The sequence below is a fragment of the Anabrus simplex genome, chromosome 6 (assembly GCF_040414725.1).
Source record: "Anabrus simplex isolate iqAnaSimp1 chromosome 6, ASM4041472v1, whole genome shotgun sequence".
NCBI lineage: Eukaryota > Metazoa > Arthropoda > Insecta > Orthoptera > Tettigoniidae > Anabrus > Anabrus simplex.
Window position 1 is genome coordinate 169,125,081 of NC_090270.1, and position 19,236 is coordinate 169,144,316.

The window sequence follows — 19,236 nt, forward strand, 5'->3', positions numbered from 1 at the left end:
GTCAAGGAAACACTTGTACAATATTCCATAGAGAATATGTTCTAAAATGAATATTCTTTTCTTAATAATTCATGAAAAAAGGTCAAATTATAAATTATAAATGGTACAGTTTATAAGTAATTGTTGAAATGAAGAAAACCAGATATCACAATGTGGTTCTGATTATTAATGCAGATGAAAATATAACTAATTCCTAGTAGTCAATTCTTATTAAGCCTGCTTTCCTTTGGAACAGTAACTCCTGTCATTCTTTCACAGTCTTGTGTCTGGTGTAATATTGATGATGTGTTTTTCCTTGCTCTTGCACCTGAGGAGGTGGAGGACCGGGAGATATAGGTGTGTCAAGAACCTCCTTGCTGCCACCCATAGCTTCCTCAGGTGCAAGAGCAAGGAAAAACGCATCATCAGTATTACACCAGACACAAGACTGTGAAAGAATGACAGGAGTTACTGTTCCAAAGGAAAGCAGGCTTAATAAGAATTGACTACTAGGAATTAGTTATATTTTCATCTGCATTAATAATCAGAACCACATTGTGATATCTGGTTTTCTTCATTTCAACAATTACTTATAAACTGTACCATTTATAATTTATAATTTGACCTTTTTTCATGAATTATTAAGAAAAGAATATTCATTTTAGGACATATTCTCTATGGAATATTGTACAAGTGTTTCCTTGACAACTGCTTTCAATTGTAGTAATAATTTATATATTTCTCTTGAGTTTTTGTTTGTTTTAATGTTGTCAATCTTATGTTAATTTTAAGGACACTTCCTCTTAAGCATTACTTTGTCAATTTTTATATATTTTTCATCTAAACAGTGTTATGTGTCTGAAGATGTTGGTAAAATACGAAACATGTACAACTTTTAACCATTCAATTGCCTTAAGCAGTCATTGTATCGAATAGGTGGAAAATAATAAATACTTAATTGTGAATCTATTGAAGTGCGATACGGACCTTGAAACTGATTTTATGTAATAGATTTCCTGAATTCGAAGTTGGTTAAGATATAGTCTATTATGGATTTGGTACCCCTAGCCTCCCATGTGTAGCGGTGAATAGCCTTATGCTTGGAGAATGTATTCGTAACAGCTAAACCCGTACTAGCACAGAAGTCCAGCAATCGCTTCCCATTCCCATTAGCTTCCATAATTTCCCCACATTTATCAATCACCCTTTCGTATCCTTCAGTTCTATTCACAGCTCTCGCATTGAAATGGACCATTAGCACTATTCTATCCTTGCTGTTGACCCTGATCACGCTGTCACTCAATGCTTCATAAAACTTATTAATATTTAGAAATTTCATGATCTGTATTGAAGTGGTATTAGAATAATTGAAAGTAAGAGGGTTCCTCCTATTCAATACAAAGATATTTATTACCGTGAATGATTCACATATCGTTCACATGAGGTACTAGTTTCGGCACCAAACTATGTGCCATCATCAGCCAACAAGTCAGATCGGGCAAACACAATATAATCTTAAAACAACTTTAATTACACTATAACACCTGCATGGATGAATACGAAATATAACTTTAAAACAACTTTAAAACACACTATAACACTTGCACAGATGAATGTGAAATAAAATATGGTACATGATGATGTTGCATTCCAGTTTAAAATCCGTTAAAATGACGATGACTCCGTTGTTGTATACTCGGGCTGCTCAAGGTGAGTTCGTTTCTAGTATTCTCTCGGTTTTTCTAGACTTTTCTTTTTACTCTTTACTTCCGATTGTTTGCCTAATTCGACTTATAATTTCTTCTCCAGGTTCCAAAACCCATATTGAAGTGGGAATTAATTCTTTGCATTTAACCAAACTGAGCTCGATAGCTGCAGTCACTTAAGTGCGGGCAGTATCCAGTAATCGGGAGATAGTGGGTTCGAGCCCCACTGTCGGCAGCCCTGAAGATGCTTTTCCGTGGTTTCTCATTTTCACACCAGGCAAATGCTGAGGCTGTACCTTAATTAAGGCCACGGCCGCTTCCTTTCAATTACTAGGCCTTTCCTATCCCATCATTGCCATAAGAAATATGTGTCGGTGCGACGTAAAGCAAATAGAAAAAAAAAAAAAAAAAGGATTTAACCAAGTTCCATGTTTATTTTTCGGAACCAAACTACAGAACACACAGTGTCAACTTCATATGACATTAAACTCCGCAGCATAATTTAACTGTTTACAAAAACTAAAGGCATATACAAGCTGGACAAACCGCCATGGGTATACAACAACGGAGTCATCGTCATTTTAACGGATTGTAAACTGAAATGCAACATCATCATGTACCATATTTTATTTCATATTCATCTGTGCAAGTGTTATAGTGTGTTTTAAAGTTGTTTTGAAGTTATATTTCATATTCATCCATGCAGGTGTTATAGTGTATTTAAAGTTGTTTTAAGGTTATATTGTGTTTGTCCGATTTGACTTGTTGGCTGATGATGGAACATAGTTTGGATTTGGTGCCGAAACTAGTACCTCATGTGAACGATATGTGAATCATTCACAGTAATAAATATCTTCGTGTTGAATAGGAGGAACCCTCTTAATTTCAATTATCATAAAACTTGTCAACTTCATCCTCATCTGCACCCTCACATGGTGAATACACGGAGACAATTCTAGTCCTAATTCCTCCAACTGACAAATCTACCCACATGATTCGCTCATTTATGTGCAAAGAGCCCTACCCCAGACTCTGCCCTTCCCTTTCTAACACCCATCAAGTACACTTTATAATCTCCTATCTCTTCCTCGTTATCTTCCCTTACCCAAATATCACTTACTCCTAGCACATCCAGATGCATCTTCTTTGCTGACTCAGCCAGTTCTACTTTCTTTGTTCCATACGCCCCATTAATGTTGATAGCTCCCCATCGAATTCCATTTCGTTCGCCAAGTTGTTTCCAAGGAGTCCCTCGCCTGTCAAATGGGAGTGGGACTCCATTACTCCCATAGGTCCGAGGCTTGCTTAAAACGACATACCACTATTTTAAACCAACTTTCCAAGACGTCGTAAACTACACTGCCTTCAATTCAACTACTTCTTTCCATCCTTATTTTAAATATTGGCCTCAAATATGAACTTTTACTGCATCTTTTAACCGTCTTGTTCTTATCCTGTTGATGCCTTATTTTTGATATTCTGTTTTCATAATATAATATATATTGCTTAAGCTTCTCATCAAGAAGATCCATTTCAGTGTCAGACATGGACTACTTTTTAAAAAACAATATATGACTATTACTTTTAGATGAACACATCATTTTTTCAAAATGATTTTTGTATAAGTTCTGTTTTAATACCAATTGTTTTACTGTAAACATTTTGCATCCACAGTATTAACACTTGTAATTATTCATCAATATTTTTTACGTAAGTTATTATGACTCCTTAGACCATATGTGTTTTAAGATTGATTGAAGCTGATGATGCCCAATAAATAGTGGGCAAAACATGTACTTCAAATTTCTGATAATTTCCATGCGTATTTAACCACACTATAGTGGAATAAATTTGTATTGAATAGGTGGTATTAAATTTACTCCTTGTATAAACTTTGTAATTCGCGATTCTCGGAGAAGTATTAATTCTTACACCCACGAATCATCACGCTGAGTAAAATTATCTCTGCCTAATTTAAAAGAATTTTAATGCATTGCGTGAGACTAAATCATTGATATTTGAGGAGTCTGGATTTTGTTTCTCTACGATGTAGCAGTAGGCCTATATGCACACTGCTGCCAGAATGCTGCAAACTTGGAAACATTCGAGCATGTTGCTGCGCGTGGCACAGCACACATTACCGTAATCTTGGAATCAGAGACAATGAAAGAGGAATGCACTCAGAATTTACCCTCCCTTTCCCCACAGCTCAAGGTCGCTGAACTGTAAGCCAAGTGAAGGGTAGGTGCGCCGGCAACAAGTGCATTATAGGCTGCTGTACTTGAGAAGTGTGAATGGAGTGCAGAAGTCTTTTCGAAGTTTTGAATAAGTCGGTAGTAAGAGTTTTCAATATGAGTGGTCGAAAAATGAAATATAAAAGGTTAACCGTCAGTGAAAAACTGAAATTTTAGAAAGACTGGAGAAAGGTGAGGCGTCATCAAAGTTAGCCTGTAAGTTTGGTGTGAGTGAAACAACAGTGAGAGACGTGAAGAAGCAAAAGGAAACCCTCATCAAATTTTCTGCTAATTGTGATCGTTCGTCGTCCCGGAAATCGGTGAGAACATCGGACTATGCAAATCTAGACTAATCCGTGATACGGTGGGTTTAATCAAAAACGAGCGAAAGGTATTCCTGTGTCCGGCCCAATGTGTACTGAGCAAGCAAAACATTTTCACGATGCTCTTGGCTTAGAAGGCGATTGTAAAGCATCTTCTGGCTGGGTTCCGCGGTTTAAGAAACGCTACGGAAAACAAGAAATCGCTATTCACAGAGAGCATCTCGGCGCAGACACGGGTGCTGCTGAAAAGTTCGCACAGGAATTTCAATCATTCATTGAAAAAGAACAGCTTGACCATAGACAAATTTACAATGCAGATGAAACAGGGTTGTGTTGGAAATGTTTAACATCCTGAACATTAGTGATGCAACAAGAACAGCAAGCCCCAGGCCGCAAAACATCCAAGGAATAATAACCATCATGGCATGTGCTAACGCAAGTGGTGATCATAAATTAATATTATTAGCGATAGGGAAATCCAGAAAACCCCGTTGTTTTAAACGAGAGAATGTACCTTTGCAGTACTACCATCAAAAGGCAGCATGGATGGACACAGATATTAAGGACTGGTTTCACAATTATTTTGTGAAACAAGTGACGGCCTACCTAATTAGCCAGTCACTGCCAATCAAAGCAGTGCTCTTGATTGACAATGCGCCTTCTCATCCACACGAAAGTGAACTTAAAGAAGGTGATATTTACATGAAATACCTTTCCCCTAATGTAACTTCTATTCTCCAACCTATGGACCAAGGCGTTATTGCTGCTTTAAAGAACTACAGGTCATCTCTGTTACAGCAATTGGTTGAGGAAGGCATCGATATTCCAACATTTTGGAAGGACTTCAGTATGTTGGATGCTCTTCATGCAGTCAATAAGTCATGGGACAAAATTACTGCTACTACGCTCGCACGATCATGGAAATCTGTTCTTCAGTGATGATGATATTTCGAACGGGCAACGTAGTCTTGCTACGATGACATCATTATTGAAAAACCTGGATAAATGCCAAGATGCAGAAGAAAGTGACATTATTGAGTGGTTAGTCGTCGATAAGGACGATTATGGTTTCAGACATAAAAGTGAGGAGGATATTGTATGGAATTTGACGGTTGGTGAGGAAGATGGAGATTCAGATGATATTGAGTGTGGGAGTGATGCAACGGAAACTCCGAAAGTTTCTGACAGCCAAGCTAGTGTCTATAGGCACAGTTATCTCATACATAGAAAATAGAGATGAATTTTCATTTTCAGATATTGTTTCCTTGAGAAAGGTACGATTCAAAATTAGAAAAAATGAACTATCGTCTAAGAAACAAAACGTGATGACCGATTTTTATCGTTAGATACGAATGTTGGCATAATGCACATGGCATTTTGTAATTTTTCTCTAGTGTGTCTTACAATACAATGTGAAGTGTTATAATTATTTTCTGCTTGTTCATATTTTCATTATTTTAACCTATGGTTTTGTTTTCACCAAGCTTAAAGATGACTGGGGATAATTTGCAGTTTTCGATAATTCACGGAAGTACATAAAATCAGCTTCATGGTCCGTATCGCACTTCAATAGATTCACAATTAAGTATTTATTTATTTTCCACCTAGTCGATACAATGATTGCTGAAGGCAATTTTTAATGGTCAAAAGTGGTACATGTTTCGTATATTATCAACATCTTCAGCCACATAACACTGTTTAGATGAAAAATATATAAATTGACAAAGTAATGCTTTAGAGGAAGTGTCCTTAAAATTAACATAAGATCTTATGTTATGTGGCTGAAGATGTTGATAATATACGAAACATGTACCACTTTTGACCATTAAAAATTGCCTTAAGCAATCATTGTATCGACTAGGTGGAAAATAAATAAATACTTAATTGTGAATTCACGGAAGTGCATGCATTAATTACTGTGAATTATCAGGAGTGCACTGTAGGCTCTTCATGACTTCCAAAGCTGACACATTTGCAAGTATTTGCTTGAACTTGAAAATGTATGACAGTATTGATTAAATATAGTTGTGAAATTTATTGCTGGTTCTTGTAGCATGTAATTGAAATATTACTTTTGCATCCAGAGGTCAGTGACCTAATAGCATATGGTTAAATTTGTAAAATTAATTGTCTGTTGAAGTTATGAACAGAAAGGTAGCTTGTGTCTCTGGAAAAAAGTATGATAAGAACAGGAATATAAAAAAAAAAAAAAATGTTTTAACTGATGATTTTCTTTTATATTGCAGGCCTCAACCTTTGTATGAAGTAGTACCTCGACTGTGGCCCTTCCTTTGTCACACTACGTCATCTGTACGTCGTGCTACTCTTCAGACTTTGCGCACTTTAACCGGGGAGACTCTGCACAAACATAACAGTAGCAGTATTCAGTGGACTCCAGTGCTTTTACAGGATGCTCTGCGTCATATTTTTCAACGTGTTTTAGTGGAACCATTACCAGAAATACAGAACTTAGTGGAACAAGTAAGAATTTAAAAATTACTTGATAAACACGACAATTTAGCTATCCCTTTATGACTGTCTAAGGTAGTTAATCGTTCCAGAGTTTGCCTGTGACCTTCTGTAGGGTGGATAATATTAATAGGGCATGTATCTGCTAATGATAAATATTGTAATTGTATTGCTTTGTTATAATGAACTTCTCAGTCACTGAAATAATGAAATGGCGTATGGCTTTTAGTGCCAGGATATCCCAGGATGGGTTCGGCTCGCCAGGTGCAGGTCTTTCTATTTGACTCCCGTAGGCGACCTGCGCGTTATCATGAGGATGAAGACAACACATACACCCAGCCCCGTGCCTTAGGAATTAACCAATTAAGGTTAAATTCCCCGACCCGGCCGGGAATCAAACCCGGGACCTTCTGAACCGAAGGCCAGAACGCTGACTGTTCAGGCAACGAGTCGGACACTCAGTCACTGTAGTGTAGACATTTCAAGCTCATTTTTTTAAACTCTGTTCTACACTCACTGGCAAAAAGAAAAAGCGAAATACTACATATTTCTGACAAAATTTAACGTCAGTCCATTTGAAACATGGTAAATAAAAATTTTAAAATATGACATTACAACAATATGGCAATATACTATAAGTTAATTAGCCCCTTGAGAATTTTCAGCACAATACAGTCGAAACTGGTTAAGACTTCCCTCTCTAACGCGTTTTGCTGGTTATTATGTCATTATTCTAAAGTCTCAGTCCATGTCCGATTAAATACATGTTAAAGAAACCTGGATAGCACATTTATATAATTTTTTAGTACATTCGTAATATTCCCACCATCAGAAATTTAAATTAGCGCTCCCGGCCACATTGCATGCACGATGCGCCTGCGACAACTGGCCTGGGTGAGGATTTGGTGGAGAACTTAATTTCATGGCCCTAACGTGTCGGCCTACAGCTGCAGGGAGCGTCAGTCACGAATGAAGAGGTGCCTTCTAGAGCAGGAGAGACAAGATGTTTTTTGATACAAATAAAAAGATTGTGGGATCATCTAATAGGTCATATACTTAGACATGATTGGTTATTGAAGCAAATAATAGAGGGTTCCATAAAGGGAAAAAGTAGAGGACGACCAAGATTAGAGTATGTGATGCAAGTATTAGAAGGCATGAGATGTGACTCCTGCTGCAAACCATCTTCACGGCTGATGATGATGGTGAGGGGGGGGAGAAGAAATGAATTGTATAACAAGGTACATAAATTATACTTACTTATGCATAGTGGTTTGCAGGACATTTAGTTATGGAGAAGAAAAAAGCTAGACAGTTTACAAATGATGAAAAGTTAAAGTTTATTGGAGAAAGCGGGTGCTAATCCACACATGAAACATGCGCAAGTCGCCCAGATGTTGGACATTCCTACGATAACTTTAAACATAATTGTAAGTGACGTGTATAGTTCGTGTCTCAAAAGAACTTTTTCCTTGATGTTCCTAAAATGTATTATTTTATTAGTTATTTCATTAATTATAATTGTAAACACTTATTTCTTTGTTTTAATCATAATTATTTTTACATTCTTACCTAACTTTAAATTTAACAGCATAATTGTTTTTAATTTTTTAGTACGTTCCCTCTTTAGGACGTTATTTTTTTTTTCAGTCCCACAAAAACATCCTAATCAGTTTTTGTTGTAATTGATAAAGAATTTGAAAATGTTGGAACCTGGAATTCTTCACAGTTTCGTATGCAGTCCATTTGTCCACATGTTTCCAAGACATTTCCATTGCCTCAGTAATGGGTATACCAACTCTAGCCGCAGTTACAGCTGTGGTTCGATCAGGTATGCTCAGGATGCAGTCTTAAATGTTTTCTTGTGGTATGAGCTCCCATTCTGCCTAGAGTACAACCTGCAGTTGAGCCAGTGTGTCAGGTGAGCGACTCCTAGTACATCTCCCAAGCATATCCCAGACACGCTCTATTGGGTTTAGGTTGGGACAACGAGCAGGCCACACCATGCACTCAATTCTGACTTCATCCAGGTACTCGCATACAAAAATGGCAACATGTCATACATCGGAATAAAGTTCTTGCCTATGATGGGTACAAAATGCACCACGTGATCCACTAAACCCCCCTCGATGTATCGGCGGGCTGTCAGACTTCCAATTTTGTCTAACACAAGCTGCATGTGCACATCAGTAGTAATTACCGCCCAGACCATCACAGAGCCACCATTGAACTGTGTCCTTGCAGAGAAAGTACAGGGTGAATAACATTCCTTGGACCTTCTCCATACTCTCTCCCTTCCATCGGTGCCCTCAAACAGAATATGGACTCATCCGTGAACAGCACTGAGCTCCACTGCTGCACAGTCCAGTTTCGATGGGCATTGGCGAATTGCATCGGAGAGGCGCGGTGCTCACATGTAAGCAGAGGTCCTGTGGCGGCCCTTTGGACTTTAAATCTGCTTCATACAACCTCCTTCTTACTGTCTTTTCTCTGACGTCCATGCCTCGTACTTGCTGCAAATGATTTCTGGCCTTCACAGCTGTTGTGTGTCGATCACGAAGAACTTGCATTATGAGAAAATGATCATTGCGCTCAGTAGCATCTCCTGGCATAGATATTGTCCTCTCTGTATCTTTTAACAGTTCTGCACACATTAGAACAAGACGTGCCTATAACGTCTGCTACATAGCGTATACTGCGCCTGCCCTCCACTAATCCTACGGCCTTTGCTGCATTTTCAGGTGAAAGACGTGACTTAGAAGTGAGGCTAACTGTGGTAGACAAGCTGTAATGTACACAAAAATAAGTGGCATGAGAATTGACAGCAATAAACCTTAAGACAGCTGCTTGTGGTTTTACTTGTCCAAAAGGTGGGAAACGGCAGGATTGGTATTGCAATTGTCAGGATCAGTAATGTTTATCGATTATTGCGCTGAAACTTCTCAAATGGGCTAATTAATGTACGATATATTGCCATATTGCTGTAATGTCATAACATTTAATTTATTCAAGGTTTCAAATGGTCTAACATTAAATTTTGTCTGAAATACGTAGTGTTTCGCTTCTTTTTGCCGGTGAGTGTATATTGTTAAAACAAGTTATATGAAATCCTCAGCCTGTTTCCAGTCATTCGACCGGGAAAGGAATGGAATGAATGAAGAAGCCCCCATCCAGCAGCAAGGTAGGGGTTGTGCGAGCTGCTGAAGGCTGTCACACTCCTCTGGGGCACACTCCTCTGACAGATGAAATGAAATGTTATTGGAGAATGTCGCTGGAATGAAAGATGACAGGAAAACCGGAGTACCCGGAGAAAACCTCTCCTGCTTCTTCTTTGTCTAGCACAAATCTCAAAGGGAATGACCAGGATTTGAACCATGGAACCCAGCGGTGAGAGGCCAGCGTGCTGCTGCCCAAACCATGGAGGCTCTAAATCAAAATTATATAGTTTCCTAAATTGGACCAAATATACAAATTGCTCAAATGTATGAAGTTGGTTAAGAGAGCTTTCAAGATTTTAAAATTTAATTCATATTTTCATGCAGGGCAGAATAATCCAGAAAAATTATATTTTCAGCAGAAAACACCACATATCGCTCTTCATATTGTAACTGTGCTCTTTGGGTGTGGATAATCCTACAGACTTGGTAATGCACCAAACTAGTGGGGGATTTAAGTACTAGACCTCCGGATGATCACCTCCTTGAAGGTTTACACCTAAAGTAATACAGTACTTAAGCCGTACAAATTGTGACTTCTCGGCTCCACATTGACAGACAAATTTATAGGAACATTGTACAATACAGACTCGTGAAAATGCACTGAGATTAGAAGGTTTTTCTTTTTTTAGTGGAGTTTTCTGTGCCCGATTCCAAAGTAGCATGTAACCTAATATGTATGGTTATGTACTGGCTTTCTGTGAGTCCTTTATATTTACAAATGTTTTAATTGGTCAGTCATGTGTAAAATAAATTATTATATTCATTTACAGGTGTGGGGTAACCTAGTCCGCAACAGTGATCTTCAAGACCTACTGTTAGCTGCTTGCCCGTATGTCAGTACCTGGCTCTGTCTCACCATGCAGCCAGCTAAAGTAGCTATTGATCCAACTCTCCTCATTCACAGCAAAACTACTGGTAGGGTAAGTCACCTCCGATCAATCAGTCAATCAATTCAATCAATCAACCAACCAATCAATCACCACTGATCTGTATTTAGGGCTATCACCCAGGTGGCATATTCCCTAACAGCTGATTACCTAGTCTTTTCTGAAATGATTTCAACGAAGTTGGAAATCTATCCGTCATCTCCCTTTGGTAAATTATTTCCTCTTCCTCTAAGTGAATATTTGGTGGCCCAATTTGCCCTCTTGACTTTCAGCTTTATCTTCATATTATGATCCTTCCTACTATTTTTTTTTAACCTTTATCACTCGTCTGTCGGGTGAGGCCCGACATTACGATATTCCCGTTCCGGTCGCATGTCGGGGGAGACCCGACATGGCATTTTATCGCCCACCGCTCGTCTGCCGTCTCTTAGCCGACAAAATACACGATGATATACTGTACTGCCATCTTTTGGTTCCACGTGGAACTTTGTAGAATACAGATACTATTCGACAATGAGTCAAAAATCCATTATTTAGATGGCAGTGTAGCCGTCAGCTGTCAAATCACGCACATGAAAGCTCGAGCGATAGTAAACAAACATGGCCGCCATGTGCTCTTCTAGTCATATATATGTTGTATATGTCAGGCAACACACAAAACCTCAGTATTTTCGCACCTCTGCTCCTAATGGATATATCTAATAGCATTTCACGATGCCTAAAAGTGAACTGACGATGGTCGGTTTGTGTACCGTAACCCAACATGTACCTGATGCTGACGGCTGGCACAATTGTAAATCAACAGATTCAGATTTCAAGAAATTGCCGTTTACAGTGGTTTCAGCCTACAAACTACCGCGAGGTATGAAAACAGAGACTGAATAGAGTTTTTCAATTGCTTTTTAGCGATAATTTGTACACTAAATTATTAACGAAACCAATCGGTATGCGATAACGGTAATCATAATAATAATAATAATAATAAAAATGCAAAATAATTCGTCTTTAATTCCAGATATTGCTTTTATTTGCTCCAGTATAGCTTGCTGTAAACGTGGATAGCCAAAGTACATCATTTAAAACCAAGTGCTATCTCCAAAATCGTGAAAGATTAATACAGGTTATATAAGATAAAAATGTACATTTAAAATACGAGTAGTAGAGGCAACACAGAGAACTTTAATTCGAGGGGTAAGGGTTAAACACCGAGCGAGTTGGCCATATGGTTAGGGTTGTGCAGCTGTGAGCTTGCATTCGGGAGGTAGGGAGTTCAAATCCCACCGTCGGCAGCCCTGAAGATGTTTTTCCATGGTTTCCCATTTTCACACTAGTCAAATGGTTGGGCTGTACCTTAACACGTTGAGTGCCAAGACGATTATAGCACACTATTCCACTGGTGCCAGGCATGAATTTCAATAGTATTACGCTGGTGCCACAGCAATTATACGTCTTGTAGGCTGTTTATATAATCTTGGGATGTATTAATATGATGTACTAAGTAAACTTAATCTCATCATACCAAAGTCAGTGTGACGCCATATGGCGTCACATCAATTTTTACTAAGCATAAAATATAGCGTGACACCATACGGTGTCACAGAATTTCTTGATGTTTTATATGGAATGTACAACACAAATTTCAAATATGTCAAATTTATGTTATAATTCAAACTAACACAATATTTATGAAAACCTCCAAAACACTCTTCTATGTCCCACACCACCACCACTCTGCCCCCCTGACCCGCCTTGAACTCCGCCTTCCCACCCCTTCCATTCCATTCCTCTCTCCTTCTCCCCCTCCCCCCTCCTCTTCCCGCTCCGCCCACCCTACCTTCACACTCACTCAACTCACTCACACCCATCTCACTCGTCCGCATCTCTTCTCACAACATACAACCAGCACGCTAATCAAGGTGAGTTAAATTGAAATAATAAATATGGTAGTTCAACCTATTCAATACAAGTAAATAAGAGATGTAGAGATTACAATCTTATTTAATTAAAAGTGGAAATGGTACCGGTTTCGACCCCAGTCTGGGTCATCATCAGCCGATTATAACTCGAAAAACAATGCATTGTTATAATCAGCCACTTTTAATTAAATAAGAATGTAATCTCTACATCTCTTATTTACTTGTATTGAATAGGTTGAACTACCATATTTATTATTTCAATTTAACTGTGATACTTTCAATACGGAACAATGAAATTTTTATCTTTAAACAAGGTGAGTCTCATATCCTATCATACTCGGCCGCGATCCCATTTTTAGCTATCCATTTCATTAACTTAGTTTTCTTCCTTTTAAGCTTTTAAGCTTTACCACCCACGTTGAGCTGAGACAACCTTAAAAATCAACCTTATTCAACCTCTCAACGTCAGGTGTCCCGGCTTTAGACAAATATATGATGGTCTTGCCAACCACATACAACCCTGGACCTGGACTTACATATGTCTCCACTGAACAACAATAGAAGAATGGACAATTTTACTGCATCGTTTTATTATCATATGAAGACTTTTATTCTCATTCATCCGACCAATTTTATTGTACAGAACTCATCTGTCTCATTAGACTATAATGCCTCTATGTGTTATATTATATCACCATATTTTACACATCATTCTTCTAGCTTTTAATGAGAAAACAGCCTATCATTTGTACTTTGCAATGTATGTATTATCTATACAACTTTTATGACATGTACTCTGCCCATTTTGTGATTTCTAGCTGATGATGACGCCATGAAGCGTCGAAACCGGTACTAGTAATAATAAATAATATGTTGTGAACACCTTGTACAACACATTTTGTATTGAATAGGTTGAACCTTTTTAATTCTAATTGTGGTTAGTTGTAGACCGATTCAAAATTCTTGATGTGTGTGGTCCTGTGGCTGAAGAAGTATCGATTTGAAGATTTAGATGCACCTGGCTTCTGTGTCCCTACACAAGGACCTCAGTCATCATTGTTCACATGATTGTGAATACCATTTGCACCAGCATTGTCCCCACCTATAATGTCACCATCAGTATCGCCACCGTCTTCCATATCACTCGATACATTCATCATGCTGCCAGGGCACTCGTCGTCACTAGCATTATATTCACTGTCATCAACAGTTACATCTTTCTCTCCATCAGAATCCATAAGTAATTTAACCAGACGTGAGAAAATATGAAACTAACCTCTAAAATCAATAATGCGCTCTGCCATATCTTGAGGTGTATCCCATTCTTACTTAATTGCTGTATTTAGCATTAAAATTAAGCGATCGTTTACTTCAGCTTTTATTTTTACGACTTAACAACTGCTCCTGGACACGTTATTTATGCTTGCATTACGAAAATATGTTCTCAGTCTCTTGTCAACTCCTCCCATATATCTGAGTTCCGGCACATTTTTGGCAAGAGTTCGTTTGATATTATCGCAGTCAGTGAAACATTTCTTAAACCTTCAGTACCAGATTCTGCCATCTGTCTCGATGGGTATAATATTTTCCGTAACGACAGATTAAACAGAGCCGCTGGTGGTGTTGCAGTTTATTTGAAGAATAGCATAAAATGTAGTGTACTTAGTAAATCTCCTGGAGAGTACAGTAAGAAACCTGAGTACATAATCCTTGATATAGCCCTTTCAGATACTAAAATTCTTTTCGCTTGTATATATCGTCCACCAAAAGTAGGGTTCATGGATACATTCCTGAATGATATGTATTCTCATGTTATGAATTATAAATATATATTCGTTGTGGGCGATGTTAATGCTCGGTTCGGAACTGGGGCGTTTGAAAGCGAAAAAATACGTGATGTGCTCAACGCTTGTAACCTCGACTGCCTTCCATTCAATCCAACCTTTCATACTGCCACTTCCGATAGCACTCTCGACATAATCTCATCGAACTGCAATGAGTTGGTAGTAGAATACGGACAGGAACCAGCTGCCGGTTTTTCTGGTCATGACTTGCTATATGCTGTATTCACTTTATCCACGCCAAAACAAATTCCTAAAACTATTCTTGTTCGAGACTTCAGTAAATTTGACGTGAACAATTTTCGTGCTGACGCTGAATTACTACCCTGGTATATGTTTTTTCAGTCTAATGACGTAGATCAAAAAGTATCTCTCTTCAACAGCTTTGTACTTTTACTCTATGACAAGCATGCGCCACAAAAAAGAATTCTCGTAAAACACCGGTCATCACCATGGTTCAATAAGCGTATTAAGGAATTGATAAGCAAACGGGACAGAGCTAGGAAGAAATTTATTAAAACTAAACTTCCAGATGATTACGAGCAATTCAGGATCTTACGTAACGAGACAAAACAAGTAATTAGGAACACTAAAGTGAAGTATACGTACAACATCTTCCGTAATTGTAAGAGCACCTCAGCTTCTTGGCGTGCTGCAAAATCTCTTGGTATTGGAGTCAGTCACTCTCTAGATAGCCAGATGCCTGTTACTCCATCTGAATTAAGTGAATATTATATGACATCAGTCTCTAACTCCAACTCTCCGAAAGTATCAGAGACTGCCAAACATTATAGACATCTCACTCCAAGTAACAGAGATAAATTCTATTTCATGTACGTACACCCTTCACAGGTAGAAAAAGCAGTCAGATCAATACGAACTAAAGCTAAAGGTCCAGATAATATTCCAATATCCATGATTTCTACCTGCGTGGACATATTTCTTCCTGCCCTTGTGCACTTATTTAACTTCTCTCTACAGAATGGAGTTTATCCCTCAGAGTGGAAGCGTGCCAATGTACGTCCTGTGCCCAAAAAGAAAATACCAACAGTCTGTAGTGATTTTAGGCCTATCAACATCCTCTGTGCACTTAGTAAGGCACTAGAAAAAATTGTTCATGAGCAGATATGTGAATATTTGTCTAAATACAACATTCTAAATCCCTACCAATCTGGCTTCAAGAAGGGCCATAGTACTACTACTGCTCTTCTGAAGGTTACAGATGATATACGCGCGGCGACCGATAAGAGGCAGCTTACTATCTTATGTCTCTTTGATTTCTCTAAGGCATTTGACTCTGTTAATCATGAGTTGTTTCTTGCTAAGCTGAAGTCAATTGGCTTCTCCCAGAGTGCTCTGTCGTGGTTTGAATCATATCTGTCAAATAGATCACAAAGAGTCACGTTCGTTGACGGTCGATTCTCTAGCTGGGAATCAGTAAACTGTGGCGTACCACAAGGATCAGTCCTCGGTCCTTTTTGTTTTTCTATTTATATTAATGACATATCTGAAGTCTTTAAAAGCAGTAGCTTTCACATGTATGCGGATGACTTACAAGCTTACTTCCACTTTTGTCCCACTAACGCATCTTCTTCTATAACGCATTTTAACCATGACATCTCTCGATTGATTGAATGGAGCGCAAATCATAACCTCCAATTAAATGTGGCTAAGACCCAGCTTATTTGCATAGGTTACACAAAACTCCTGAAAACTGTTGACCTCAAATCCCTCCCAGCAATAAAAATTCTAGAGACAGATATTCATTATAGTGACACCGTTAACAATCTAGGTCTAATTTTCGACAGAACCTTATCCTGGTCTGATCATACGTCAAATGTAATCCGAAAAGTTGTGTCATCCATGCATATTTTGAAACGTAACGTGTCATGTACACCACCTTTCATGCGAAAACTACTTGTTCAAAGTCTTATATTTCCAATAATTGATTATGGTTCAGTCGTATACGACGACTTATCTGAAACTTTGAACATTAAACTACAGAGGGTACAAAACGCATGTGTTCATTACGTTACAAATGCCAGGCGTGATGAACACATAACACCCTATTACATACAGCTACAATGGTTGAAACTCCATGAACGTCGGGAAGTCTCAGTAGCTGTTGCTACGCAGAAAATTCTCAAACTGAAGACACCATCCTACCTTTATAATGCATTTAAACCTATGGAGTCGGTACATAACAGAGATAATAGGTTTACAAAAACCACCCTTCAAATTTCCCTTCATCGTACCACTAAATTTAACAAATCCTTTGTTTGCACTGCATCACGTATCTTTAACGTCTTTAATCTTCACCGTTTCGCAAGTAACACTAACTGTACCCAACTAAAGCAGTTCTTAACATCTATCTTTCTGGAGGAGTACGCAAGAGGCTGAGATCAGGCATTCTTGTGTCGAACAATCAGGAATATGTATATTTCGAAGAAAATTGTTTCTTTGCTTTAGCTTTATATTCTTTAAACCCATGTAGTCCAGAATAACAGAAGAGTTTAATGATTTACTTTCTTACTTATTATATAATGTATGTCTTAACCTTACTGGATTTGGTATCTGTATTTTCATTTTTTTTAAGTTTCTGGTTTAGTTTAATACTTTAATATTATAAAAATGTAGTTACTGTTTTCATAAATCTGCATTGTATTATAAGAAGACGCTGCATAAAGGGGCTTTTCAGTCTCAGTGCCATGTAAATCATGATCAGTAAATTCAATTCAATTCAATTTATATTTTTCTTTACAGAACAGCACTCGATGGGTATTAACTAATTGACTCCGAAATCGCCTTCAAATATTGACGAGAGAGCTCAAGCGAGGAAACAATACCGAAGATCGATCGCATGCAGTATAATCACTGGGTGCATAAATGTTGGTAACGCAAAAAATCGTGCACGCTTAATCGCTCATAATAACGGTTGCTTTCAGTGATAGGGCTGTTGTTGTAACCGAAGGATAATACTTAGTTTAATATAGGAATTTTGAAGGGACAAACATAAACTGTCGTTATAAAGGGGTTCTCGTTATATGCCATTCTTGTTATAGGGGACTTCTACTGTACATAGTCAAAAACTTTTGTGTCCATAAAATATATGGGTAAAATATGGTGACATTTGAATGCAGCAGAAATGCTCTTGATCAAGCGGTGTGTTACATTTGTATGTGTAGCTGCTTGGGCTAGGGTAACTGCTTTCAAAACTTAAACTGCAGAAGAATCAAACTGGTAGAAACAACATCATAAGGACTTGTAAGAAATACATAATGTAGAATGGTTTTTATTGTATAGAGGAGGAGGACCCTAAAAAGAAAAATTAGGCAGAATGCTAAATAAGAAATTGAATTATTTAAATGTTAAAAACAATGTGTGAATATTCACTGCCCCATTGGTCTCTTTGTGCTGGCTGACGGGCTGGCAAGCTTATGAAGGACTAGAAGTGGATGTCTTTCTGCAGCGAGCAGCTTCTGTTTGGAGGGTGATGTAGGGGAGTTGAGGGGAGTATGACTGAGAGGAAGGAGTAGGCGAAGTGTGCGTAATGCCTGCTGTAATTGTATTATTTTTCTTTACTGGGAAAAAATCTTGTAGTAATTTAATCAGGAAGAATGTTAAGTTTATTGGTAATTTTATTGAGATTGCCAGTTGGATTGTTGTTCTGATTAATATGAATGCAAATACCATATATACGCGAATAATCCCTTCATATTATTTTTTAAAATTAGAGGCACGAAATTGGGGTGTGGGTTTTATTTGCATCAAGGTTGGCAACACGCTTCTGCTCACCCAGTTTTCGATGTTGGGTGTACAGTTATGCTTTGTGTAACTGCAGATGGAAGAAAACTACCCCTATTTGTCATATTTAAACGTAAAACAATTTAGGCTTTTAATTTAAAACTGCCTTTACATTTAAAAAATGGTATTTACAGAGGAATTTAAATTCAAAATTTCTCCGTGTCACGATAGAATGCGTTTTGTGGAATATGCAGGGGTAATTTCGCCCTTGCACTTCAGTTTGTCGACAGTGTTTTTCATAGCTACTAAGTTCAAGTGAAATCGTAATTCTTTTGTATTCAGTGTTTCAAGGAACACAACAATATCTTGTAACAGGCAGTGTGCGGAGAAGCAGAATCCGCGAACACTGGCAATGCTGACAGTTGGTGAAAAAGCATGGCTCATAATTATAATCAATTTGTTCGCACCAAACAATATTGTCAATGCCAAAGAAACTGCATTGTTTTTTGCGTAGCCTTAACCGACATTTTTTAAAGGAGATGGGGTCACTGTACTGTGTTGCAATGCAGACGGAAGCAAAAGACATCTTCCCCTCGTCATATGAAAGTTTGATAAACCACGAAGTTTTAAGGACGTCAGGTACTTTCCGTGCAAGTACAAGGCATCTAAAAATGCAAACAGTACTTCTTCTTCTTCTTCTTCTTCTTCTTCTTCTACTTCATGTGCCATGCCCTCGCAGAACGTTGGCGATCAGTAGCATAATCTGTTGCTTGTTCATAGCTGTTCTGAACAGAGTAAGCTTTGTCACTCCAAACCACTGACTCAAGTTGCCGAGCCATGACGTCGTCCTCCTCCCTGGACCACGTTTTCCATTAATTTTCCCTTGGAGTATTACTTGCAGAAGGTGATATTTAGAGTT

The 19,236-nt window shown here is 38.2% G+C and overlaps 1 protein-coding gene across 3 annotated transcripts in view; it reads left to right on the top strand.

The window, feature by feature from the left end:
• Hel89B (histone acetyltransferase 1) overlaps positions 1-19,236 on the top strand; it is a 570,925-nt gene that overhangs the window by 165,858 nt on the left and 385,831 nt on the right. For all 3 annotated transcript variants that reach the window (XM_067150030.2, XM_067150029.2, XM_067150032.2), the window contains exons 11-12: positions 6,489-6,723; positions 10,700-10,849. In XM_067150030.2, the coding sequence (XP_067006131.2) occupies positions 6,489-6,723; positions 10,700-10,849 (385 nt within the window). The remainder of the gene's footprint in view (positions 1-6,488; positions 6,724-10,699; positions 10,850-19,236) is intronic.